The 26563-nt window shown below is 38.2% G+C and overlaps 4 protein-coding genes, 2 long non-coding RNA genes and 1 pseudogene across 8 annotated transcripts; 2 read left to right on the forward strand and 5 right to left on the reverse strand.

Annotated features, from left to right (window-relative positions):
• Positions 1-1106: 1106 nt before the first annotated feature.
• Positions 1107-3558, reverse strand: LOC109069272 (60S ribosomal protein L6). The gene is given in 7 exon segments (XM_042729227.1): positions 1107-1286; positions 1390-1574; positions 1661-1709; positions 2066-2209; positions 3168-3248; positions 3250-3267; positions 3349-3558. Coding segments are annotated over 7 exon segments (816 nt in total). The 5' UTR covers positions 3535-3558; the 3' UTR covers positions 1107-1133.
• Positions 3559-5007: 1449 nt separating this feature from the next.
• LOC109103904 (39S ribosomal protein L40, mitochondrial-like) lies at positions 5008-7762 on the forward strand. Of its 2 annotated transcripts, none has more exons than XM_042729231.1 (4): positions 5008-5172; positions 5265-5339; positions 5442-5597; positions 7266-7762. In XM_042729231.1, the coding sequence occupies exons 1-4, from the start codon at positions 5117-5119 to the stop codon at positions 7573-7575; spliced, it is 597 nt and encodes a 198-aa protein (XP_042585165.1). In that variant the 5' UTR covers positions 5008-5116; the 3' UTR covers positions 7576-7762. The 2 variants fall into 2 exon arrangements, with proteins under 2 accessions (XP_042585165.1, XP_042585164.1); XM_042729230.1 differs by having other exon boundaries at positions 5010-5172; positions 5262-5339.
• A 333-nt stretch (positions 7763-8095) lies between these two features.
• Positions 8096-10440, reverse strand: LOC109086926 (UPF0545 protein C22orf39 homolog). The gene is made up of 3 exons (XM_019101198.2): positions 10291-10440; positions 9116-9283; positions 8096-9005 (listed from the first exon to the last, which is right to left on the reverse strand). The coding sequence occupies exons 1-3, from the start codon at positions 10315-10317 to the stop codon at positions 8874-8876; spliced, it is 327 nt and encodes a 108-aa protein (XP_018956743.1). The 5' UTR covers positions 10318-10440; the 3' UTR covers positions 8096-8873.
• A 112-nt stretch (positions 10441-10552) lies between these two features.
• On the forward strand, positions 10553-20547 carry LOC109086904 (nucleoporin GLE1-like). 2 transcript variants are annotated; one of them, XM_042729229.1, is made up of 16 exons: positions 10553-10761; positions 11181-11411; positions 12585-12725; positions 13220-13368; positions 13458-13518; positions 14252-14506; positions 15007-15235; positions 15333-15445; positions 15524-15593; positions 16645-16787; positions 17592-17785; positions 18761-18890; positions 18972-19077; positions 19166-19247; positions 19898-19961; positions 20049-20547. In XM_042729229.1, exons 1-16 carry the CDS (start codon positions 10663-10665, stop codon positions 20115-20117), a joined length of 2136 nt encoding a protein of 711 aa, XP_042585163.1. In that variant the 5' UTR covers positions 10553-10662; the 3' UTR covers positions 20118-20547. The 2 variants fall into 2 exon arrangements, 1 of the variants encoding a protein (XP_042585163.1); XR_006155379.1 differs by lacking the exons at positions 19166-19247; positions 19898-19961; positions 20049-20547 and having other exon boundaries at positions 10555-10761; positions 17592-17781; positions 18972-19070.
• Positions 20548-24655: 4108 nt separating this feature from the next.
• On the reverse strand, positions 24656-25606 carry LOC122138309 (annotated as a pseudogene).
• Positions 25607-25614: 8 nt separating this feature from the next.
• On the reverse strand, positions 25615-25910 carry LOC122138208. The gene is made up of 2 exons (XR_006155380.1): positions 25789-25910; positions 25615-25707 (listed from the first exon to the last, which is right to left on the reverse strand). It is a non-coding gene; the product is annotated as an uncharacterized LOC122138208 (long non-coding RNA).
• A 121-nt stretch (positions 25911-26031) lies between these two features.
• On the reverse strand, positions 26032-26328 carry LOC122138209. The gene is made up of 2 exons (XR_006155381.1): positions 26221-26328; positions 26032-26127 (listed from the first exon to the last, which is right to left on the reverse strand). It is a non-coding gene; the product is annotated as an uncharacterized LOC122138209 (long non-coding RNA).
• Positions 26329-26563: the final 235 nt, after the last annotated feature.

Consider the following 26563-nt stretch of genomic DNA (forward strand, 5'->3'; position numbering starts at 1 on the left):
ATTTTAACAACTAATATTGGTTAAATTAATAGTAATATATGTTAATTTGAATAATCCTCTACTAGTCATCCTTCATTACTTTCCTCGGCTTTGTAGCTTTACAATTTGCTGTGGATTTCCTCAAGTCTTAAGTCAGTTTACAAAGTTGTGCATCTTATTGAACGTGAATAAAAAGATTAATACAAGCCAGATATAGTATTGAGTTGTTGAGGAAAACTGGGTTGCAAGAAACGTTCAGCTGACTAATTATGCCCTTTATATAAAGAATGATCACACCTGCACAACAGAACCGAGGTGTAAACACACTGTGCTCATTAAGCCTAAAAATACCCACCGAAGATGAAGTTCAATGCAGACCCATTTAGAATAAAAAAAACTACTTACTATTTATTTTAAGCAGACGAGACATGTGCAAAGCGGTTTTTAGAAAGCTACATCACATACAGATCTTTTTTTTTTTTTTTTTTTTTAATCTTAGAGACATTTTAAATTGCTTTTTAACAAACTAAAATGCAGAATGATTATTTGGTACGAGACAAATATCTGGGAAACAGTAATACAATTTCATTAATGCAAAATTAATTAACAGAATTGCCTGTTTAAATGCACTTAAAACTTTGAAATTCAACTATTTATGCATTTTTCACTTTTGAAAACAACTTGATTGGTTAATTGCATTTGTTGTCTCTGCTAATAACCCAGACCTTCATTAGACATCAAGAACAGCAGAACCAAACAATGCTTCACACATTCTCACAAAGCTGCATTTTCCCCCTAATTAGTTTGGAAGCCACTCCCCTAATTGGCAGAGTAACACCTGTTTCTCATTGCAAGGATGTAGAAAGCAATGTTCTTAATATCTGATGAAGACCTGGATATTGGCCGAAACATTGCATGTATTTTAACCGAAAAAGTTGGATTGTTTCTAGAGCGAGGGCTGGCTTTTTGACTTTTGGTTGCACCTCCTAGAACCTTATAGATTCATTAGTAAACATTTATTAATTAAATAATATTATGATTAAATCCTTTATTGCCATTTATTTTAACACTCTTCTAGACCTCCTTCTGAAACAAAATAATGCAAGGAACAAAAGCTGAGGAAATGATCTGGGTTGAGAGATTTTATTTGCATTTTAGAAAACCAGTTTGTGTGGATAGACTCCGTTAGACAGGCAGAACGTGGAGCGCAGGTATCCTTTGAGCTGAGGAACCTTCTTGATCAGAGGAAGCAGCTGAGAATCCACCGCTTTCTGGTCGGCCTTCCGCTGCTCCGTCAACTGGTACTTCTGCAGAAGCACACGACACAAACAATCAGGTTCTCGACTCAGACTCTCCACGCGGAGTCCTGCTAAAGCACCGGGACTGATCTAACGCTGGAAACCCTCTCACCTCCTTCTCTGTGTCGAAGATCTCTCCCTCCTGGTGCTTGGGTCTCCTCAGCTTCTTCTTCTTGAAGTAGGTGTCGGTCAGCGTTTTGGGGATCTTCACGCTAGAGATGTCCACTTTGGTGGTTGTGGCGATGCAGAACTTCTGGTGAGCTCTGCGCAGAGGCACTCGGTTCAGAGCCAGAGGACCTGAGAGAGACATGAGATGATGTTCAATTATACACCGCAACAAAACCCCTCCATCGCTTCAGCAGCAGACGACGCCGATCACATACCAGTGACGAGGAGAAGACCAGTGCCCAGCTGCTTGAGGAAGACCACGCGCTGCAGAGGAAACACATTCACCGTTAGTCCTCACACGACCCTCTGCTGCAATTCAATCAAGTGCAGCTTAAGCCATCCGAGCAGAATAGTGTTTGTGTGGGAGGAGAGCATGTAGGAGCTGCACTCATTCGTTCGAGTCGGTGTTAATGCATTAATGCATGCAAGCCGCTTCAAACGGCACGTAACAGTTTCATACACACACCTTGCTACATGTACTGTGTTAGGCTATTGCTTCTATTGTCCTCATTTGTAAGTCTCTTTGGATAAAAGCGTCTGCTAAATGACTACATGTACTGAACGCCGTGATTTGAAAACCACAGCATGCTGGGATACTATAGATGGAGATGTGCGTGTACCTTCCCGCGGTGGCGTCCGGTCAGCAGGATCAGGACCGTCCCGGGGGTGATGGACTTGCGCAGTTTCCTGCGGTGCTGAGAGAAGGGCTTGATGCCGTGACTCCGCAGCTTACGGGGCACGTCCTCTGTGGGGTAGTACCGGGGCTGGACACACAACACCACACACACACACACACATCAACATGAATGCAGTTAATGTGACAATCTGCGAGTGAAATCAGCCAAACCCTTCACATCTGCAGTTCTTTGTAAACTAAGTTTAGAAAACATTGTAACTTAATACTTGTACCTTTATCTGATCAATAACTTCGATTAATTAATGCACAAAAAGTTTCAAGTGTTATACCATTACAGCATTTGCCCACTTAAAAAATTTGAAGTGAACAATTCTCAACATTCATTTTATTTGGACATCATTAATCTTTAAAAAAAAAAAAAAAAAAAAAAAAAAAAAAAAAAAAAGGAATCAAAGAACTGCCAGTTTTAGCTCCTTTGAATTCAGTTCAATTTGTTAATTATTTTTTATAATTCCTTAATTCTTTATAAGTTCCTTGCATCACATTTCTCAATATTCATTAGAAGCATTATTTGACCAGCATTATGATATTTATACCATATAATCTGAAGATTTCCAGAATCGGCTCCTTTGAAATCAATGGATGGATTCAACTTAATTCCATATTAACTTTTTTAATTATTCATTATTTGCTTTTTTTAATGTTATGAGCACTAACAATATCAAATCCTTTGAAATCTTTATTTTTAGATTTTTTTTATAACTTGACTTAGGATGCACACAAACCTACAAATTCAATTTCAAACAAAACATTGTAAATATTACCCTGAAGAGTTTAAACTTTTTCATTCTGCAACGGTTCATCAACAAAATTCAGTTGCAGAAGTGTGAGAGAATATAAAAGGCTGAAGACATCTCACAAAAGTATTTAAAGACTAATCTAACTCAATGATCATAAATCTGCATTAAATCAAAAGTAAAGTTAAAACCAGGGTCGAAACGGACGAATGCAAAAGAAGTTCACGATTCTTCATTTCTGCTCCCAAACAAATCTCAGTGATTTGGTCACAGGCGTCTTCTGCTCACCAGTTTGCGCAGTTTGACCACACGAGTGCCTCCATTCTTGTCTCCGCCGACAGTTTTGGTGACCGTGGAGGAAGCCTTTTCCCTTGATTTTCTTCTCAACCTGAAACATCAAGACAAAGAGTCAGAAAAACACCCGGTTTGAGCTGAGCTGTCCCCCCGTATTGAAGACGCAAGCGCTGACCTTCGTCACGGGAGCTTTAGTCTTCCTCTTGTACATGGCCCGGCGGGCGTACATGGCCGAGCGGGAATATCGGCCGATGCCCCGCACCAGGACAGGGTTACGGCTGCCATGCTTACGGGCCTTCTTCTTCTGATCGCCCTCCTTCTTCTTCTGATCGCCCTCCTTCTTCTTATCACCCTCTGCCATCTGAGAAAACACAGGAGTTATTAACACATGCATGCACACAAACATCACTCAAGAGCTGAAAAATACTATACAAATGAATTAGAGACCTGACATCTCAACAGTGCCTTTCAACACTAACACAACTATTCTACTAATTACACTCAAATCAATGAGAAACCCTTAATTAGACAGTTATTCACATGCAAATCATATCTGACACGTTGCATATAAGTGACTGTTAATTGTGCAACACTTAAATGAACATACATACATATACACACATATATATATATATATATATATAAATAAAAAAATAAATATGACTCTTCAGCGTGGGGCTGCAGTAACTCAACGTGACCTGATGTAGCATTGCTAGCAGGCTAAAGCACATACGTACACACCTACATAGACTGACAAATATCATTATATAACATATTCGAGGGTATATACACATGACTACCCGCCGCGTACTACTTGACGATCTTTAATGTGAAGATAAAGACAGAAATCGGTTCACGCGGACTCGGTGTCGGGCCTCCGAGCGCGCCGAACGCTCATAACGTACGTCAAACACACGCTACACTCACAAATATTCACATTTACTGACGCTATAGGGGTCTTAAAGCATTCAAACGTGAGCCGGAGTGAGGTTTTAAGATCGGATGAAACGGATTCACGCAGATTGTGTTTGGAGAAAGCAGACACGAAAGCCACAGTTACCTTCAGCTAGAAAAAAAGACCGACATCCGGGCCTTTGGCGTATATATAGTCGTGACGTATGACGCTCGGGGTTCTTCTTCCGTCATGTGTTCGTCTTAAAGGCGCAGGCGCTTCGGTGGAGTCATTGTTATTCCTCCTTTGAAATGTTATTGTAAAGTTCTTTTATGAAACTGGAGCTCAATTTGTATGTTTTAGAAAATAAATTGAAGCAATAAATATGATTTAGAAACGGAAGATCAGACTGCAATCATACAGTAGAGTAGTTATCGCAGTTTTGTAATGTATATGCATGTATATACATAAATATATACATGATTTTGATTTTTAAACTAAAGCTTTGAATCAATAACGTGCTCAATAAATATAACATTTTAACAACGAGTACACTAACTATGCACCTATTAATATTTAAGAGTTGTTTTACTAATAAGTTAAGTGGGAAAAAAACGAATAAATAAATTCAAATACGAAATACGTTATATTAATAAAAGTGACATTGAAGTGCAGAAAAACCAGATAAAACAAACAAATCATTCGACAGGTTCGATATAACGCATTATTTCAAAGCCGTTTGAGATTCACAATCCGACTCGCGCTTCACATTCACCTCACAACATTCGACAAACCTCTCAAATACTACATTATGTAAAATAATCTGTCACTTGTCACGTAAACGTACACTTTAAAATACCTATGTAATAATTACGATATATATATATTTATGCTTGACATCGCTCGGTCAAAATACATTAATGCGGAAAGTGCGTCTGTAAAAGCGCACGTGTTTTTTTTTTACACAGATCCACGCTGGTCCGCCGGAAGGTGTTAAACTCTTTATAATTCTTCAACATTAATGCGTGTAAAGTGGATGTTTCTGTAAATTATGGCGGGGATTGTGTGCCGTACTGCAAGCCGAGTTATATCGAGTCAAGTATCATGGTAAGGTTACGTATTTGGCTTTAATAACATCAGTATATCTCTCTTAGAGGTCATTATGATGATGATGATGAAGAATGACTCTTTTACAGTAGCAGCTCTGTGGTTGCAGTCAGAAACAGTCACTGGTTCACATCAATGCTTTCCCTGAAAACCTCTTTGCCATTGAGGTCAGTGCAGAAACATACTAATCCTTTACATAAATCAGCATAGTATTTGCAATGGTGTTTCACTGTAATAAATGGATAAACAATGTTTTTAATGCTCCACAGAGCAGAACCCAAGAAGAAGAAGAAGGTGGATCCTCGGCGAGAGATAATGATGAAGGAGCGCCTGAAGAAGAAGCTCAAAAGGCTGGAGAAAGTTGCACCGGAACTGATCCCCATTGAAGACTTTATTACCCCGGCCAAGTGTTTTGATGAGACCAGGTGAAAATAATACATCCATAACTACACACTACTTTATTCTGTACTATTTCATACATTTTAGAGTGCTTGTATAGTGTATGGATGTATTGGGATTATGTTTACTACAGGTGAAAAGTTTGGAATAATTGTTTTTTTTTTTTTACGGAAGTATGTTCTGCTCACCAAGACTGCTCTTATTTGATCACAAAAGCAGTAAACGGAAATATTGTTATTATAACTATGTGAATATCTGTAATTTTCAGTCTTCAGTGTCACATGATCTTCAGAAATCATTCTAATATGCTGATTTGCTGCTCGAGAAACATTTCTGATTGTTATCAATGTTGAAAACAGTTGTAAAAGTAGATTTAGAACAGTTTTAAATTTGAATATGTTAAAATGTGATTAAAATATTGTGCAGTAAAAACTGTTATCAATATTAATAATAAGAATTACTACTACCAATTACTAATAACTGAGCACCAATAATAATCAAGCAGCAGATCATCATATTAGAATGATTTCTGAAGATCATGTGACACTGAAGACTGGAGTAATGATGCTGAAAATACAGCTGCGCGTCACAGAAATAAATTACAGTTTACTATATATTCATGTAGAAAACACTTATTTTAAATTCTAAAAATATTTCATAATATTACTGCTTTTAGTGTATTTTTGTGCAAATAAATGCAGCCTTGGTGAGCAGAAGAAACTTCTTTCCAACACATCTTAAAGGGATGCTCCACCCCAGAATGTAAATGTTGTCATTAATCACTTACCCTCATGTCGTTCCAAACCCGTAAAAGCTTTGTTTGTCTTCGGAACACAATTTAAGATATTTTGGATGAAAACCTGGAGGCCTGTGACTGTCCCATAGACTACCAAATAAATAACAGTGTCAAGGTCCAGGAAAGGTATGAAAGTCGTCGTCAGAATACTCCATCCACCATCAGACGTGCAATCTGGGTTATATGAAGCGACGGGAACACTTTTTGTAAGCGAAGAAAACAAAAATAACAATTTTATTCAACAATGCCTTTGTCAACAGTCTCCTCTGTGTCTCTCCATATCACCGTATGCTGCGTATGCTCTTCTATATCATCCGTGCCACAAGGATGCACTGTTTTCTTTCAAATCAAAGCTAAATACACGTAGAAACAGCGCATCCTTGTGGCGCGGATGACACAGAAGAGCATACACAGCATATGAAGAGACACAGAGGAGACAAAGGAATTGTTGAATAAAGTCGTTATTTTTGTTTTCTTTGCTTACAAAAAGTGTTCCCATTGCTTCATATAACCCAGATTGCACGTCTGATGGCAGATGGAGTATTCTGATGAAGACTTTCATAACTTTCATGGACCTTGACACTGCTATTTACTTGGCAGTCTATGGGACAGTCACAAGCCTCCCGGTTTTCATCCAAAATATCTTAAATTGTGTTCCGAAGACAAACAAAGCTTTTACGGGTTTGGAACGACATGAGGGTAAGTGATTAATGACAAAATTTTCATTTCGGGGTGGAGTATCCCTTTAATTATTCTAAACTTTAGAATGTGCCTAGTAGAGTAGACACAACAAAAATTCAATTTTAAGAAAACGAACAATGAAAAATAAGCAAGTGTGACACCTCTCATTATTATGATTAGGTTATTTTAACTAAATTGACTCTAATGTACTCTCCAGGATCCGTGACGCTCCTAAACTCTCTTTCGAGGAGAGCGAGCGCAGAGCCCTTCTGCTGAAGGAGTGGTCCAGATACAAGTACAGCCAGCACCAGACGGAGATGGACACCATCAACGAGGCTCTGGAGGCTCAGAGACAAGCGCTGGACGAGCTGAAGCTGGAGTCAGAGGAGCTTTATAAAGCAGCGCTCAGCCCAGACACAGACTTATTCCCTTTCCAGCACGAGGGGCCCAGCTACACACCCCCCGTGACAAACTATGAGGCTCCAGAGGGCAAATACAACGACATCACTCGAGTGTACACACAGTGAGCGGAGCTTGAGCATGAAACAAGTGCGTTCAGGGCTGAGCAAGAGCAGAAACATCAGAGAAGAACGAACCAAATTAACTTGTTCATCGTCTGTTAGTCATCATTAAATCATGATGCAAATGAATATTTGTCAACACCCGTTGTGTACCTGGAATACAGAAAAATTATACATTTTTTGCAATTCTTGATGTGGTCTTTAAATCATGTTTCCTTTTTATCCCTTCGGTTACTTTATTTTAAGGTGTCATTAAAGCACTGAGTAGTATTAATTAACTGCATGTACTTACTCTATGGTTACTTGCATGTAATTATGCATAATTAATTGTTATTATAATAGTAAGTACACCTTAAAATAAGTGTGTTACCATACCTTTATTATAGTTTCTAGCTTCAGGCCAGTGATTTCAATGACTTTTGGAAGGAAGTAATTCAGATAATTACAAATAAATTCACAATTATCTATTAACTATCATTTCTGTGGTCTCCAGTGAAACAATAAAGGCCAAACTCTTGTTAAAACATCTTGTTAAAACTTTTATCATTGCATGTTTTCATTCATTAACACGTGTACAGAGATACAGAAATACCTTTTGATTAACACCAGATGTGGCTTCGCGATATTTTAAATGGAAAATAAGCAGAATAATATTACTGTTCTGTGCTAGACCGACTTTCTCCCCTAATAAAAAAGTAATATATCTGAAATGCTTTTATTTCACACTTAGTATAGTTAAAATCTATTAACATATTTAGCGCTTGAGACTTAAAAAATCATAATTCAGCTTTATTTGAAGTACGTTTCTTAATATAAAAACCCAAAAATTTGTGTTAACGTGTGTGTCTACTGATGATTGCATGCTCTTTGAATAATATCGGTATGATATTTAAAGCATGCTTCCACTTTAAAACAATCAAATATACTTCAGTATATCTTTAGTTGGACTTCAGCACTACAATTAAAGTGCGTTCTAGTTTAGCAGACTTTAAGTGCACTAAAAGTACAATTGCACTGTATTTTATTAAGCACATAAATATCTTAATGTATTTGTAGTATACTAAGCATGAAATAAAAGCATCTCAAATGCATTTTAGTATATTTGTTTTTCACTAGGGTCGTCAAATGCTTCAGTGTTCGCTTTATTAATTCCATATTCAGGTTGATCAAGATTTCCGATTTTCGAGGAAAACCAGATCTAGAACAGAAGAGAAGTGCATCAGTCCAGGAGAGGTAGTGTGAGGAGATTCCCAGCAGACGTTCATGCAACTCAAGCACTCTCTTGTGTCATAAATACATAGTATTTATGAGTCGTGTGGTCCGCCCTGGTTTAGCGGCACGTGCCAATCAGCCGGAGGCGTCTGTCGGAGCTCCCAGACCGGAGTGAACTTCCTCTGCTCAGCGACCCGCTTCCTCTCGCTCTCCTGGAGGGATTCCTAACGGTGCACATGAGATGATAGATGAGTAGAAGGCAAACGAAGTGATTAGTGGTGAAAAAGTAAACAGCAGTGTGGCCCGGAGCTAAACCTGACCAGACTAGACTCACCTTGGCGTGTGTGCTGTGGGTTTTCTCCCACTCTTTGCAGGTGTAGTAGTCTTCTTTCCACTGCTGGCAGTCCGGCGCTCTGCCGTAGGTGTAGTATTCATGGAATCTGTTGAATAAACTCTTGCAGTGCTTGAATTCACACCAGTAGACGTCACATGAACGTGGTGGCTGTGTGGATGAAAAAATAAAAATATATTCTTTGAAGGAACAGTGCATCCAAAAGTTAAAATGACTAACGTTCCGTCCGTCCAAGATGAATATGAGTTTGTTTCTTCATCAGGTTTGTAGAAATGTAGCATTGCATCAGTGTCTCAGCAATGGATGCTCTGCAGTGAATGGGTGCCGTCAGAATGAGAGTCCAAACAGCTGATAAAAACATCACAATAATCCACAGCACTCCAGTCCATCAGTTCACATCTGGAGAAGACAGAAGCTGTGTATTTGTGAGAACCAAAGACCTTTTTTTAACTTCAACCAGCTGAAATATGAGTCCATAATCCATAAAAACACTTCATCCAGCGAAAAAGTCATCTTTACTCAGTGGAGGAAGTTTTAATATGGATCATAGACTCATATTTCAGCCCGAAGCCACAGTTTGAAGTTCAAACATCTTGATGGATTTGTTTCTTACAAGCACGCAGCGTTAGTCTTCACAAGACATTAACTGATGGACTGGAGTGATTACTGGATTGTTATGATGTTTTTATCAGCTGTTTGGACTCTCATTCTGACGGCACCCATTCACTGCAGAGCATCCATTGTTGAGACACTGATGCAAGGCTACATTTCTCCAAATCTGATGAAGAAACAAACTCATACTCATCTTGGATGATGTGATATTTTAATGCATACTGTAGTCCTGAAATATTACACTTGCAAAAACTCCTATTACTGTACAATGGTATTGCCTTTTTTTTGTAAGTGTATAATATTTATGGAAACAAAGAATACCAATGTTTTACCAAAGTAATTCGGCAAAAAAACATGGTAAAAACCATTGCATTTTTGTTATGTGTTTGTTTCAGTTGAGCATGAAATCCTGAGCACACTGACACTACACAAGTACGATGCACTTTTAAAAACGTGATTTAACCCTATATTTACAACGCAACCGCAAAACGAGTTACTTAATCAGCATGTAATGAGAATTACAGAGATAAAATACTTAGACTGACCCTCCAGTTTGAGTGTGACCCTGCCATACTCGCGCGCTCTTCTCTGCTGAGCTCCAGCGCGTCGCGTCAATGTTTTAGTCCTTCACTGCCATCTACTGGCAATGTCAAATAAATTACTATTTCAATATAGATTTAACAGAAATTTAATATATTTAAATTTAACCCTGTTCACATTCGATTTACGCGTTTGCGTTATATATGTCAATGCTTAATAATGTAGTGTGAATGAATGATCGATACGCGTCATCAAGACTTTTATTTTGTAAGCGGAAGCGGAAGTGAGCACCGGCGGCTTGTTTAGGCTACAGCGGTGTCTAGTAGCTAGCTTAAAGTAAATCGGTGTGAGGTAAAAAACACTTTAATGCCTCCAAAATGCCCTCTGAAAGTCTACGATTTGAGACTTTAGAAGCCCTGAAAAACTCTCCGAAGGGGAAACTCAACTACAGTCCAGACTGGCTGGAAAAAGGGGAGGTAAACACGCCGACAATCTGCACACATTTGATCATTATGAAGTTTTAATCACCTTTATTACTAATTAAACGTACCGTGCTGCTTTTAGACATGTATTCATATCTGATTATTATAATACCAAGGGTATAAGAATATAACTAGGCTACATGTTTATATCAGAGTACCATGGTATTATTATTATGTAAAGCCACAGTACAAAGTTATAGGACTTACTCTGCTAGAGCCATAAATATAGTGTATAATAATAATTATGTTTGATATAATAATAAATAAGACACTTCACATAGGTATTAAAGCATTTTACAAAGGATTAAAACATTGTCAGTAAATGTGCTTCATTCTTGGTGATATTTGTTGGACATTTAAATCGATTTGGAGTTTTGTCCCACAATCCTTATCTCTTCTGATCTGTTTTTCAGGATATTCTGGCGGGCTGTGTGGAGGTGTCCAGTCTGTCTCCTCTCTCAGGACAGATTCTGAAGAGACTGAGTCCCCGTCCGCTGCTCAAGACCCGCTCTCTGTCCTCATGCGTTCGTGATACGAGTCCCGAGGTTTCAGAAGGTCTTTCTGCTGGAGCTTCAGTTCCCATCAGTCCCAGACAGATCTCCTCTCCGCCTCCGGTCTCCCTTCACGCCGAGGACGATGAGCAGGTGACGTCCTTGCTTTTTAAAGAGTTTGGTTCAGCCAAAAACAACCCTCATGTCGTTCCAACCCGTGAGACCTCCGTTCATCTTCGGAACACAGTTTAAGATATTTTAGATTTAGTCCGAGAGCTTTCTGTTGAAAATGTATGTACGGTATACTGTCCACGTCCAGAAAGGTAATAAAAACATCTTCAAAGTAGTCCATGTGACATCAGAGGGTCTGTTAGAATTTATTGAAGCATTGAAAATACACTTTGGTCCAAAAATAACAAAAATTATGACTTTATTCATCATTTTCTTCTCTTCCGGGTCTGATGTGAACGCGACTGCTGTGACTGTTGACGTACGACGCTGCTGACGTGTTTTCTTTGTTATTGGGCGCACCAGAAAACACGTCAGCAGCGTCGTGAACGCGCTCACATCAGACCCGGAAGAGAAGACAATGCTGAATAAAGTCGTAATTTTTTTTATTTTTGGAGCAAAATTGTATATTCGATGCTCAACAAATTCTAACGGACCCTCTGATGTCACATGGACTACTTTGAAGATGTTTTTATTACCTTTCTGGACGTGGACAGTATACCGTACATACATCCTCAATGGAGGGACAGAAAGCTCTCGGACTAAATCTAAAATATCTTAAACTGTGTTCCGAAGATGAACGGAGGTCTCACGGGTTCAGAACGACATGAGGGTGAGTCATTAATGACATAATTTTCATTTTTGGGTGAACTAACGCTTAAAGCTTGATCTTGTGCATTTACATTCATTCATTCATTCAGTAGGCAGACACTCATTCATTCTGAAGAGACTGTAACTGAAGAGTGTTGCAAAACAAAGTTCCAGAATCGCTCACGAAAGCATGAGCTTGAACAGAGATGTGCAAATTTCACCGAGCACTTACATAACAGCTTCAGACAACTTAATTGGGAACTGCAAGATAATTTGCGGTTTAAGTTGAATTGTAATAATTAGTCACATGCTTGTTTGATTAAAAGACTTGGTCATCCAACATCCAATAAACAGCTTGGATGCATAAAAGCATTATTTTTTTTCGATAAGCTGATATACTCTGATGTACTTCACAATACAGAAGCAGAAGAACTTCCATTGTTTGGTTTGTGTTGGCATTGGAGTGCAATGCTGATTTTTCCTGTTTTCATTCATTTTTGATCTCAGAAAGCAGGAGAAATACAGGAGGAATCTGTTGTGAGTCCTGTAGCAAGCCCACCTCCAGCGATTTCCGTCCTGTCTCCCAGAGCCACACAGATGGCCGGCTGCATCCGCATGTGTGAGCGGAAACACAAGGCCAAAGCAAAGGTGCCACATCTGGAATGAAGAAGTTTTCGTACACTAATTTAGTTTTTTTCAAAGAACACTGTTATTCAGCAAAGATGCATTTAAATTGATCAAAAGTGACCAAAAGATTTTTATTTCAAACTAATTCTGTTCTTTTGAACCTTCTATTCATCAAAGAATCCTAAAAAAATAAAACATATCATGGTTTCCAGAAAAATATTGTGCAGCACAACTGTTTTCAACATTGATAATAATCAGAAATGTTTCTTGAGCATCATATTAGAATGATTTCTGATCATGTGACAGTGAAGACTGGAGTAATGATGCTGAAAATTCAGCTGCACATCACAGAAATAAATTCTATTGTTCAGTTTATCCCAATATAAAACAGTTAGTTTAAATTGTAAAATATTTTACCATTTTTACTGTATTTTTGATCGATTAAATGCAGCCTTGGTGAGCAGTAGAGACTTCTATCATTGATGCATGTAATGCACGTGTGTGTTCTCTCTCAGGTGGAGCTGAGTCTCAGACTGGAGCAGCAGGAGCGGCTGGTGGCCACAGTCTCCAGCTGTGAGTCTGAGCAGCTCAAACGCTACGAGGAGCTGATGGAGCTCAAACAGAGACAGGAGTACCAGAGCATGAGGGACATGATGGAGAAAGAGTATGGCATTTCTGAACTCTTCATTCTCATCTACGAGTTGAGATGATGTTTGAATCATGAGTTGTTAAAGCAGTGTTTTGTGTTTAAAGGACACAGGAGAGTCTCGGCCGGCAGGAGAAGCTGCGAGAGGAACACAGACACCGAATGAAAGTGAGTCTGAACGGATCGTTAGGATCTGATATTTTAGAAATCTGATATTTTAGAAAGTTAAGCTCTATCAGCAGCATCTGTGACATAATGTCCATTAACACAGGAATCATTTGGACTTGTTTAAATAAACAAGAAATGCTTTAAAACCAGTTCTGGATTCCAGAGCGTTTAATATAACTTTTTGTTTATTGTTTTTTTTTTTTTAGGATATATATAAAAATATAATACGTTTTTTTTAATATAAAGAACTAACTTACAATTATTGTATTATATTTCAGCAAGTTGCCAAAGCAACATTTATTATGTACTAAAATACTGAAAAAATTAAATAAAATAAAAACTGTAGAGACGTATTAAAAAAAAAAAATAGAAAATTACAAAAGCACACAAAAGTTTACTTTTTAATTAAATTTAAAATTAAAATGGAATGTATGTGTGTATATATAAATATGTAAATACATGTATATTAAAACTAATTCAATTTATAAATAAAAACTCAGTGATACTAAAATAACACTGCTTAGAATGTAGCTATAATCTACATATCTTATATTTTACTGTACATTCATTTAATTTTGTCTGTGATCTCTGTGACATTTTACGTCGGTTAGGTTTGTCTGCAGGTTAGACAGTAATACCACAAAAAAGCTTGGTATATTAATAACTAAATAAATGGCAATACCTGGAATACCAGAGCTATGTTGGGTAAAAGCCTAGTTTTTGTGTGTTGCAGATCCTGAACCTGCGTCTGCGGGAGGCGGAGCAGCAGCGTCTGCGGGAGGCGGAGCTTGAGCGTCAGCGGCAGGTGGAGGGCAGAGAGCGGCACAGAGCTATCAATGCCATACAGGAGGAGGTGCTTCAGCTCAACCAGCTCCTACAGCCACGCCCCTCCACACAAACAGACCCCGCCCTCGACCACACCCCCTACATCACCCGCGGCAACCAGCTCTGCTCGCAGGTGTCAGATGTGGTGCCGGCCTCTGCAGACGTGAGTCCACATCCACCTCATCTTACGATTATATAAGGACTTCTGCTGTCCAAGGCTGCATTTATTTGATCAAATATATAGTGAAATATCATTACAATTTAAACAAACTATTTTCTATAGAGATATATTTGGAAATGTAATTTATTCCTGTGAATTTTCAGCATCATTACTCCAGTTTTCAGTGTCAGAAATCAATCTAATATGATGCTCAGGAATAAATTACAGTTTACAGTATATTCACATAAAAAAACAGCTCTTAAATTGTAATATTATTTCACATTTCTACTGTATTTTTGATCAAATAAATGCAGCCTTGGTGAGCAGAAGAGATTCTTGCAATGTATCTATTTCCTAACTTATGGCAGGCAGTGCATGCATGTTAATTTGAATACATATACTTTATTATAATGATGCATGATATGCTCCTGTAACTTAAATGCAGTGTAAGTCGCTTTGGATAAAAGCATCTGTGAAATGCATGAATGTAAATAATTTTGCAGGGTCAGTTTCCCAGCGTGGAGGATTTGACCGTGGCGGAGCGAGCGCTACAGGAAATGAGATCACTAGTCAGAAACCTGCAGGGCGAGGAGGCACAGGCTGCCGAGAGGAAGAGGAAGGAGCAGGACGAAGAGGAGGAGAAGAAGAAGAGACACGAGGAGTTGAAAGCCCAGCAAGAGGAGCAAAAGAAAACCGCAGCACGATCCGCTAAAGAGAAAGCCAAGAAAGAGGGTGAGGGAGCTGAAGAACATGCGTCAAGCTCTAAAGGAAGCAATGTGTAATGTAAACATCACTAATGAAATAAAACAAATTTTAATATCATATGCAGGTCTTCAGACCGGAGCAGATGAGAGCACTTTAAAGTGGTACAGCGCGCTGCAGGATGCGGCCAATCAGTGCGCTCAGGCGTGTGATGAGCTCAGCAGAGCTAAAGACACGCAGGTTAGACGCCCGTCAGCTCGGTGTAACATCTATTGGATGCTGTATGGTGACGATAATTATCTTGCACTTATGTTGCAGACGAAAAAATTAAAAATGGAGCTGCAAAAGGCCGCAACCACACCCGTGAGCCAGATCGCAAACATCTCAGGTGAGACGAACGTGAGAAACACCAGCAGAGAGTAATGAAGAACTGACATGATTTCTGACAGAAACACCCAAAGTGAAATTAACGTTTTCATTTTGCTAAAAACTAAAACAAGTTTCCATCTGAACTGTTTTTATTTTTTTTTAGTCATCGTCTATGCACACATTTAAGTCTTTGTGTAATTTTAGTATTATTATTGATACACTATTATAGTTTTTATTAATATCTCTATTTTATTTTTATATTTCCTATTCTTTTATTAATTTTAAGTAGGTTAGTTATAATACTTATGTTATCATTTTTAGTATTTTTTACATGTGTATATATAGTGTACATGCATATTATATATAGTTTTTATTTTTCAGTTAATTTTAGTTTTAGTTATTTTTGTATTTCAAGTTAAACTAAACCAAAAATGAGAAATTAAATTGAAAAGAAATTAATTATAAGTTTTTATTTGATTTCATTTCACATTCGTTTTATATCAAGTAACGAATATATTTTTTAATAATCAGTTAATTAATGAAATGCATTTAATAACTGACGGTTAAATAAAAGCTGAGTTTTATACAAACATTTAGAAGATGTTTCTACTCTAATTCATTAGTATAATTTAAACATTTAAACAGTGGCTGTAATAAAAACTTGTTTTCATAACAGATTTCTTCAAAAATACATTAAATAATGAAAACATCACTAACAGTGATGTAAAAATATAATAAATATGTTATATATTCCATACATTTAGCAAAATGCTCCCTTCTAAGGTTATTTTTGGCTAATTATCGAGCTTTGTATCTGACACGCCATATTAAAATGTGCCAAAATGGCATTTATTGATTGAATTTTGTTATACAATTTACATAATTTGAACATTCAGACTTTGTTTCATATCAAAAGCAACGAAGCACGAGTTTGTTACAAATAAGTTTAGTGACGTTTTGTTGACACATCAACTGAAAAACGCATTGATTTTGACAGTTCATCAAAATGGAAATTCATTAAATAGATTCTTCAGTGCATCACTAATATAAAGTTGACCTCGTGCACGTAGGTGCGCCGCTGAAGGAGGCCTTTGAGAAGATCGACAAACTGTTGTCCAGCCGTCCAGTGACGTCCGCTGGAAAGACAGTCTCTGCGTCCCAGCATCCTCAGGGGCTGGAGTTTGTCAGTTATAAACTGGCAGAAAAGTTTGTGGTAAGGCAGATTTTTACATACATAAGGAGATTTTTGGAGGCAGATAAAGGGGTCATCAGATGCACGTTTTCCACAAGTTGATATGATTCTTTTGGGCCTTAATGAAACTCTATAACATACTTTGGTTAAGATTTCTCAATGGTAGTGTAAAGCAACACTGTTTTTACCCTGTCAAACTAAATCCGGTTTCGGTGCATGTCCCTTTAAATGCTAATGAGCTCTGATAACCCCGCCCCTCTCTTCCATGCAGTTCTCATGAGACGGTTTACTTTAGTCGCAAGTCGAATCTTGCAAAACAGCACATTATAAGGAAAGCCGCTTTGCAAAGATTCTTAAAAACCCAGAATACTCACTTCTTCTGGAGGTGAAGCTGGATCACGAATGATTTGCATGAACTTAAATGCATTTGTGTAGATCGGTGGCGCAATCCCTTAAAGAACAACACTGTGTCTTCAGCGGCTCAGATGTCGTGAGTAAATGATGACTGCTATGTTCATTATAACATCTACTTCTGCTCCGGTGTGACTGATATCAGCTCACTCAGGGCGGAGCTGTGATTAAAACACCAGTGTCAATCAAAAATTGTGGGAGGGGCCTGGGTCTGTGAGACGTCATACAGCCGAGAAGCTGAGAACGGCTTGGAGTTATTATTTTGGGGGATTTAAAAAAAAAAAAAAAAACACTTGGTGGATTTTTATCATTGTAAGGTGGTTGCATACACACACTTCTGTCACACATTTAAGTTCAAACAACATGCAAAAGTGAATTTGCATCCGATGACCCCTTTGATAACTCATTCCACAGAAACAAGGAGAAGAGGAGGTGGCGTCCAATCATTCGGCAGCGTTCCCCATCGCCGCTGTGGCGTCGGGCATCTGGGAACTGCATCCTAAAATTGGAGAGCTTATACTCGCCCACCTCCACAAGAAGTGTCCATACGCTGTGCCGCACTATCCCCCCATGGAGCGGGGCACGTCTGTGGAGGATACCAGAAGTAAGTGTGTTACTTCACTCGGCTGGAGGAGCCGTTCACACAGAATGTGTTTTACTCAGTTGTCTACGCACACAGGCAAGGCTTAGTGTTATTTTATCATCAATCATCATCTTCTTTTATTTTAACTTTAGTTTAGTTAAGTTTTAGTAATTTAATATTTTTAATAATTTAGTTTTATTTTATTTAAATATTTTCCTATTCATTGATTTTATGGATTTTTATTCATTCGTTTTAGTTTTAGTTATGTAACGAAAAATGTTTTTAGTTTTAATGTATTTTAATGTCTGTAAATGCATACAGACAGACCCTTTAAATTCCTAACTCACTTATGACTGCTGTGTAAATATCAATTTTACGGAAATAAAGAAACACCGTGATTGTAGTTTTATAAAATGCCGATTCAAGAGATCAACGTTTGGTATTATTACTGTTATACTATATATAGTAAATACAGATGGCACTCCTTTTTTCCAAGAAAGATTTATTTTATGTAGGGATGCACCGATATGAACATTTTGGCCGATACCAATAACCGATAATTCTTTAAATATGAAAGCCGATAACCGATATGTTGGCCGATAAATCTAAATCCACATTTTTACATAATTTTTGAGAGCCTGTTTAAAAGGCATTAAACACTTCAACATAAATCAAACATAAAGCAGCCTTACAAATAAATAAAATAATGCTTAAATAATGGAAACGAGTTACTGGACAACATTACTTGCGTGTAAAAAAATATATATAAGGCGATAAGACGATGGAGTGTGTTAAAAGAGGTCCAGCATGTAAGGACTATAGCCAGAGATATTGTCAAAATCAATAAATATTGTCATTATTAAGAGTATTTGGCATTTTCCAGTTAATGTAGACCTGTTATTTTCTGGCTATTATTATTTAGGTTACTCTTTTGGCAGCTAAACCTCGAGCGTGTCATCTGATCAGAGTCCAGAAGTTATGAGTGTGTCTTTCCCATCAGGATTCTGGGATACCGTGTGGATGACTCCAAAGTGGAAGGGCAGGACAGCTTTCTGAAGAGAATGTCAGGAATGATTCGTCTCTACGCGGCTATAATCCAGATGAGATGGCCTTATACCGGCAAACAAGGGGTGTGTGATATTCCTTTACTACAACATGCATGAACGTCTGTACGAAGCTGCATATCTAACACGAGCGCGTCTCTTCATCAGCCTCATCCTCACGGCTTGAATCACGGCTGGCGCTGGCTCGCACAGATCCTCAACATGGAGCCGCTCGCCGACATCACAGCAACTATTTCTTTGGACTTCCTGGAGGGTGACACCGATCATCTTCCTTTTGCAAATGATTTGTTTTTGATTATTGCTTTATGACAGTGTATTTTTCGGCACGTCTGTCTCTTAGGTCTGTGGAAATGCCTTGATGAAACTATATCGAGGGCAGTTTTGGAAACTGATATTGCTTATTTATGAAGAATACTTCCCAAGGTACTTTGAAGACATTTTCTTAATTGTAATGTATTTATTGCATTCGAAAAGCAACGAAGTTAGCATCCAGATCTTCCTTTTGTCCTTCTGTTTAGATTAGTGTAGATTCTAATGCCTTCTGATGCACTTTTTCTTGCTGTTTTAAAGGAATAGTTCACCCAAAAATGACCATTTGGCGAAAACTTACTCACTCTCAGGCCATCCAAGATGAATATGAGTTTGTTTCTTCATCAGGTTTGTAGAAATGCAGCACTGCATCAGTGTCTCATCAATGGATGCTCTGCAGTGAATGGGTGCCGTCAGATTGAGAGTCCAAACAGCTGATAGAAATATCACAATAATTCACACCACTCCAGTCCATCAGTTAACATCTGGACAACACATCTTATCATACGTTTGGACTCTCATTCTGACGGCACCCATTCACTGCACTAGTGAACAAGTGATTTCTACAAATCTGATGAAGAAACAAACTCATCTACATCTTGAAAGGCCTGAGGTTGAGTAAGTTTTCAGTAAATGGTCATTTTTAGGTGAACTAATCCTTTATTATCAGGTGTAAACATAAATGTCCCTCAGTGATTAAATCACCAAAAACAAATATGGTGCAAAACAGCCCTTATGGATTAAACTAAACCTCCTTCCCTCAGGATCGAAGCGGTCACCAGCACCGGTCAGATGGGCTCTGTAACCAGACTTAAACAGTTTCTAGAGGTAATGTCTGGTTTCAAGCACCTAATATTATATTTTCCTGATTTTTAATCGCTAGAAGTCACTGCATCTGTTCTTTCTCTTATCTAGACGTCTTTAAGAACTAAGCAGATTCCTGTTCCTAAGTGCGAGCTCGGCTCCGCCTTCTTCAAGTCCTGATTGGAGGAAACACACCTGATGTCCTAGACTGAGATGTAGTAGTAGTAGAAGCCAATACTGTTTAATGCACGCATGAGTATTGATGCATTTTTCTCATCTGTAGGCTTTATTTAATCGAGCATCATGCCATCTTCAAGTTTGTCTTCTCTAATTTGAGCATGTAAGAACTTTTTAAATTTGTTTTTAATACATGTTGGTGTCTTAATCTATCCATCCGATCTCAAACATACGAAAATTATTCTCCAACCAAAGTTTATTGTCTGTCTAAGACGAATGATTGTTAACAGGAATCGGTTTACCGCAAACAAAAGCCTTATTTTCAGTGTGATGACGGAGTGTGATCGTACACTAAGATGAAATGTACTGTATATTGATGCAGATATTTATGATTTTATATGACGTAAGGATTAAACCAAGTATAACAAGAGTATTTTTATTCTTTCTATGTGTGTTTTTAAATCTGAAGAAGCAGAAAGTGTCTTTCTTTGTGGGTTCACATTAGTACCAGAACCACGAGATAAAAGAGGAATGTATTATATTTTGTTATTAAGGAAGTATTTAGAAATGGGATTAGCAGACTTTTAAAAATTAGCTAAAATCATTAACTTTATCCATTATTTATAACTAATATTTGGGTGTTTTTAGTGACAAACTAATACCACAAAACACATCACAGAATTAATCAGTTCCATTTCAGCTCAGTTTCTTACAAAATTAAATATCATGACAATAACAACATCTATTAAAAGCAACCAAACCAAAGAAATCATTTCAAATAGACCTAATGTTCACTTAATTGTGACTACCTTTTAAAAAAAATTATAATAATTATATTTTATCCAGTATTTCAGGATATGATTGGGACATTAAACAGGGTTATCACAGTTAACTAAAACTATAAAAATAGTTTGTTACTTGAAATTAAATAAATGTTAATGATAAAATATAAAAATGTTTTATTTTAGCTAGTTTGCATTTCTCATTTTCATTTTGAAAACAAACAAACAAACAAAAAAAGTATTTAAAAAGTTGTGGTTAACTGAAATTATAACCCTAAAAAAACATTTTCGTTACTTAAAATAAATGTCAATAATCTCTCTCTCTCTCTCTCTCTATAAATATATATATATATATGAAAAAAACTTTTAGCTAGTTTCCATTGCAACATTTATAATTTTCATTTATTGTAACTGGATGTACTAAACTAAAATAAAAAAATCATTAAAATAAAATAAAAACAATACAATTAAAAAAAAAAAAACAAAAAAAAATAACATATTAAATTCAAAATATTAACAAAAAACTATAATAATATCTCAATGATACTAAAATAATGCGGTCGTCTGAAAAGAAACAACCCAAAAATCTCACATATAGCCTATATATTTGTAGCAATAGCCAAAAATCATTAGGATATTAAGTAAAGATTGTGTTCCATGAAGATATTTTTGTAGCATTTTCCGACTGTAATATATCAAAAACTTATTTTTTGTTTACTATATGCATGCTAAGAACTTCATTGGACAACTTTACAGATAATTTTAGCAATATATTTATCTCAATATTTAGATTTTTTTTTTTTTTTTTGCACCCTTGGATTCGATTTTAAAAAAGTTGTATATCTCAGCCGAATATCATCCTATTCTAACAAACCACACATCAATAGAAAGATTATTTTCCAGTTTACAGATGACATAAATCACAAATGAAACAAAATGGACTGGTTTTGTGGTCACATCCGTATTTAATGAACTAATTCTTCCCGCCTTTAGGTGGCGCTGTCGTTTAGTGATTGCGCCAGTGGCGCTTTGTGTCCTGCTCAGCTGTAGGCACTTAGAAATGTAGTTTCGCTTATTGGCGCCGAATTCGATTTTAAACAACGCGTTTTGTGATTCCACATTCTATCGGAGCGAGTTTTAAACTTGAAGCACGTGTTCTTTCGTGCTGCGCTCGTTACACGCAGCTTCATCTGTCAGTGGTGGGAAGCGCGTGTTGTTTTGTTTTCTCTCGGGATGCTTCTGATGAAGTTCCCCGCGGCGCTGTGTGTCGTGGTGTTGTGGTGCGGCTGGGTTCGGTTCGCTCGGGGCTGTTCGGGGCTGCTGCTGTGCCGCTCCTGCGGGCACGAGGTGGCGGAGGACGCGGACCTGAGGTTCGTTCCCAGCCGCCTGGCGCTGTCGCACCGGAACTACACGGCGATCGGAGGGAAGCGTGTCTCCGTTCAGCTCTTCGAGAATCCGCAGGGCTTCCAGTTCGAAGTCGTGACTTTTAAGCGCGCAGATGTGCTGAAGCACTGGCCGGCGGACGCTCACTTCACCTGGTATCCGGTCACGCGTGGACCGTCGCCTCCTGCCCGCGGTGCAAAACACCTAGGTGGGTGTTCACTCATATGATGAAATGCGTGACACTGACTGTGTATACATGGTATAAACAACAAGCATTTAAAAGTACAGTAAGTGCATACAAAACTCCAAAAACAGTAGTAGAGCAGTGCCGCATGGCGGTGTTCGGGGAACGCTTTACTGTTTAAAAACAGTAATATTTTATGTGAACAGAGGGCAAACATTTTGCATTTTAGGGATAGCCAATTGCTATCTAATCATGCCTGCTTGGGCACTTTTATCTTTTATAACATGGATTTTCACCAGATGTTATCAATCTAAATATATATTTAAATTAACAAGATGTTAAAGTTTAGTTTTTGTGTTAAGAATTAAAATTTTGGACATATAGATTATTAAAAATGTCCTCATCATCAGGTCATCCAAGATCTAGATGAGTTTGTTTCTTCATCAGGTTTGGAGACAATTAGGCATGCATCAGTGTCTCAACGCATGGATGGCTCTGTCCAGTGATGTTTTGGTGCCGTCAGAATGAGCGTCCAAACAGCTGATAAAAACAAAACAATAATCCACACCACTCCAGTCCATCAATAAAACTGAGCTGGTGTGTAAAAGACGTGTGATCTGTGCAGATTTGTCTCCTGATTCAGATGACTTTTTCATTGGAGAAAGCAGTATTATGAATAGAGGACTTGTATTATAGTCCAGAGAAGCAAGCTATTTCAAGTTAAAAATCATCTTAATGACGGAGGAGTTTCTTACAAAATAACACGCAGCTTTTGGCTTCAGATGATGGATGGAGTGGTTTGGATTATTGTGATGTTTTTTATCAGCTGTTTGGACTGCTCATTTCTGACGGCACCCATTCACTGCAGAGCATCCATTGCTGAGACACTTATGCAGTGCTACATTTCTACAAACCTGATGAAGAGCTTCTACAATCTTGGACCGCTTGAGAGGCCTTATTTTTCCTTCTCCAGTGTGAACTATTCCTTTAACCTGAAAGGTCAGTTGTAAGTAGATATACAATTTTCACTTCTCTTTGATCTAGGTTGGGGCAGGATGGGCGTTTCAGCCCAGTGATTGGCCCAGGACAGTGACCCCGAGAAGAGTTCGAAGGTTCGGACCAGACATTCGTGGCGCTATTAATGGACAGAAGCTTCTGCAGGAACACTTTGCATCCACGCTGCTGAATGACACCAAAAGCTTTCAGAAGTGACGATTAGCCAAACCAACACTTTAATGCCGTTTAATAAAGCTATTTTTATGGGGAAAACATTAAAACGTGTCCGGCGAATGCCTGGCTTTGTTCTTGACCCGACCCAAGGGGTAAAACACGGCTTCCCATCGACGTTAAAACAGTTTTAACCTTTATTGCATTTTCTTTGCAACTGGAGTGAATCCAAAAACATGGCGGTTTTTTCTTTATTTAAACGAAACCAACTGAACCCAGTTTTAAGTGTACCGCTCCAAGTTCGTTGGGGCTGTGAGGGAAACAAACTTACAAGCGTGATTTGACTCTTTTTAATATTTTATTTTATCAAAAATGTAATCTCATTTCAAATCTGCGTGAACGTCTGTAAAACAAGACCAGGATAAAAATCAACAGACTCGATGATGGTGCCCACAAACCCTCTTTCCTCCTCACTCCTGAACAGACACAGTTACAAGAGGTAACAGGGATTCACTACTGTTAACTATCTGCTGATTAAACCATGAAGGGTTTAAACACCGCCAACAACGGTGGAGAACGCTAGAGCTAGCAGATCACTGCGCACCATGGCTTCCGCTCAATTAACCACACAACACTCTAACAGGAAGAAATCATACATATTTGTACATTATATATTTATAATAATAAAAAAACAAACAGAAAACACTATTCGCAAATCTACTCCAGACGACGTTGGGCGGCCGGCGGCTAAACTACACAGTGTTTTTGCTTTTTACCTTGAAATGCATTTGGAAATTGAGATGGTAGAGGCCATGTTCGGCAAGATTTCGCAGTCAAGTTTATTTGTGGAGTCTGTTCGGGGGACCCTTCAATCACGGCAAGTTCAGGATAGAGTGAAAGATGGAGCTCAAAACAAAAAGAAAAAAAAAAAAACAGGAAAAAGAAGCATCTTGCTCTCCAATAATACAAAAAAAAAAACAACAACAAAAAAGCCAAAGAATTTTGCAATTTGGAAACAGGACTGGGGAAAGTGGATAATATTCCTCTATTTCAGCTTCAGTCATCCTCGCCATCATCATCCTGCAATAATAAACAAAAAAGACAATCAATGGGTGATTTTTCAATTTAGAAGCACTTTTGATTAACTAGTTTGAGGAACAATACTAGAATTCCAAGAACTCGTTGGAAAAGGGGATGGACAACAAACTTGTCACAAACGTATTACAAAAGAAAAGCAATTCTTGCACTCTCAAATGAGAAAAAGATCAATTCTTCGCATTACAGTTAATGCATGACGGCCTTAAATGAATGACATACCTCTCCATCATCATCCTCCTCTTCCTCTCCATCATCTTCTCCCTCTTCGTCAATATCATCCAGACCTTCCTCGTCTTCCTCTCGTCTTCCTCCTCGCCTCACCCTCTTTTCCTTCCTCGTCCTCGTCCTCCATGTCTGGAACCTGTCGGGGTTGGAAATGCAAACGAACGAGTCAATTTCCATTCCGCAGGATAAACCGGAAGAACTGCTCGACCGCATCATTTAAATGACGGGAACGGAAACTTCCAGAGACCAAATAATGCAAACCTACCGCTACGACCCAAGTCTACACGAGCTTAATCTAAACAAAACGCTGTCTATTTCTATGCGGGTGTTGTTCCGGATGGGATCGCAATCTCACCAGGTAGTACTGAAGAGGATTCGGCCAGATGTCGTCTTTGATGACTTCGCCCAACTCGTCTGCGCCTGAATCGCTGTGATCAGTAAACCAGGTGAGTGAAAGAAGCTCTCGGGTTCTTCGTGTTGCCTCTTCTTGTCTTGGGGCCTTCCCAGCCTCTAGAATACACAACATCATACATACTTTTCCCGGTTTCCTCAGTTCCAAAGAAAAGAAAAACAACACGAAATAATCAACCAACCAACAGAAATAATCCAACCAAATAAAAAACAAAAAAAAACATACATACCCCTCCCTCCATCCGATCACCTCTACCGACTTTGAGGTGGGGTCTCCGCTTTCGTTCAGGTGGATTTCTTTGGAGAGGACTTTGTTCTCAAAATACATGTTTTCATCAAAATACTAAAAGGCAATGGGAAAGAACGGGTGAGTTATGGAGACACAAAAGCTCTAAGTCTTTAAAATTAGATTTTTATCACTTACGAAATCTATTCTGTAGCCAGATTTGATGTCTTCGAACTCGGTCACCTCTACTCTGGTCAGATAGTGAAGCGCTTCCTCGTTCTCCTCTCTCGAGAAGAGCTGAGACTACATCATCGAAATTGAGCATCAAAAACAACATACATTGAAACAACATTACTAAAAAGTACAATAACAGTTCTCAAAGGATCTCACCTTGTGACCCAAAATTACGGAATATTTTGACCCAAAAGTTCTGAACTCTTCCTATGAGTTCTGAACCTCTTCTGGAAGAACGGCTGGCGGAGTTTGTTGTATTTCTGTTCGACTTTGAGGATTTCCTCACTCGCCTGCTCGTTCAGTCTGTCAACAACATCATCATCATCATCATATCTATTCACAAGCATCACAGCAATTCTGTTAAAGCATGAATACATTCAATAAACTTCAACATACCTGTCGATTTCATTCTGTACCTCATCGATGTGCTCGATGGCTTCTTGCTGCTCTTTTTCTAAACAATGAAAACAGCGTAAAGTACAATAACTGCAAATACTCGATGGCTTCTCTCCTAGCCAAAACAATAACAAAACTAGCGCAAACCAGACGCTAATATACTTTTATTCACAATTTATGCGATTAGGGTAGAATTTAAAGATTTTTAACAGTACATTCTATGCATAATTCTTTTAAGTAATCAGTGTTATATTAACTATAAAATTTCCTGTGACGTAAAAGCCTTGATGTATTGAACGCTCAGGGAGTCGCGCTTATGCCGCGTGGTTTAAATGTGAACGGA

Source organism: Cyprinus carpio, chromosome B8 (genome assembly GCF_018340385.1).
Source record: "Cyprinus carpio isolate SPL01 chromosome B8, ASM1834038v1, whole genome shotgun sequence".
NCBI lineage: Eukaryota > Metazoa > Chordata > Actinopteri > Cypriniformes > Cyprinidae > Cyprinus > Cyprinus carpio.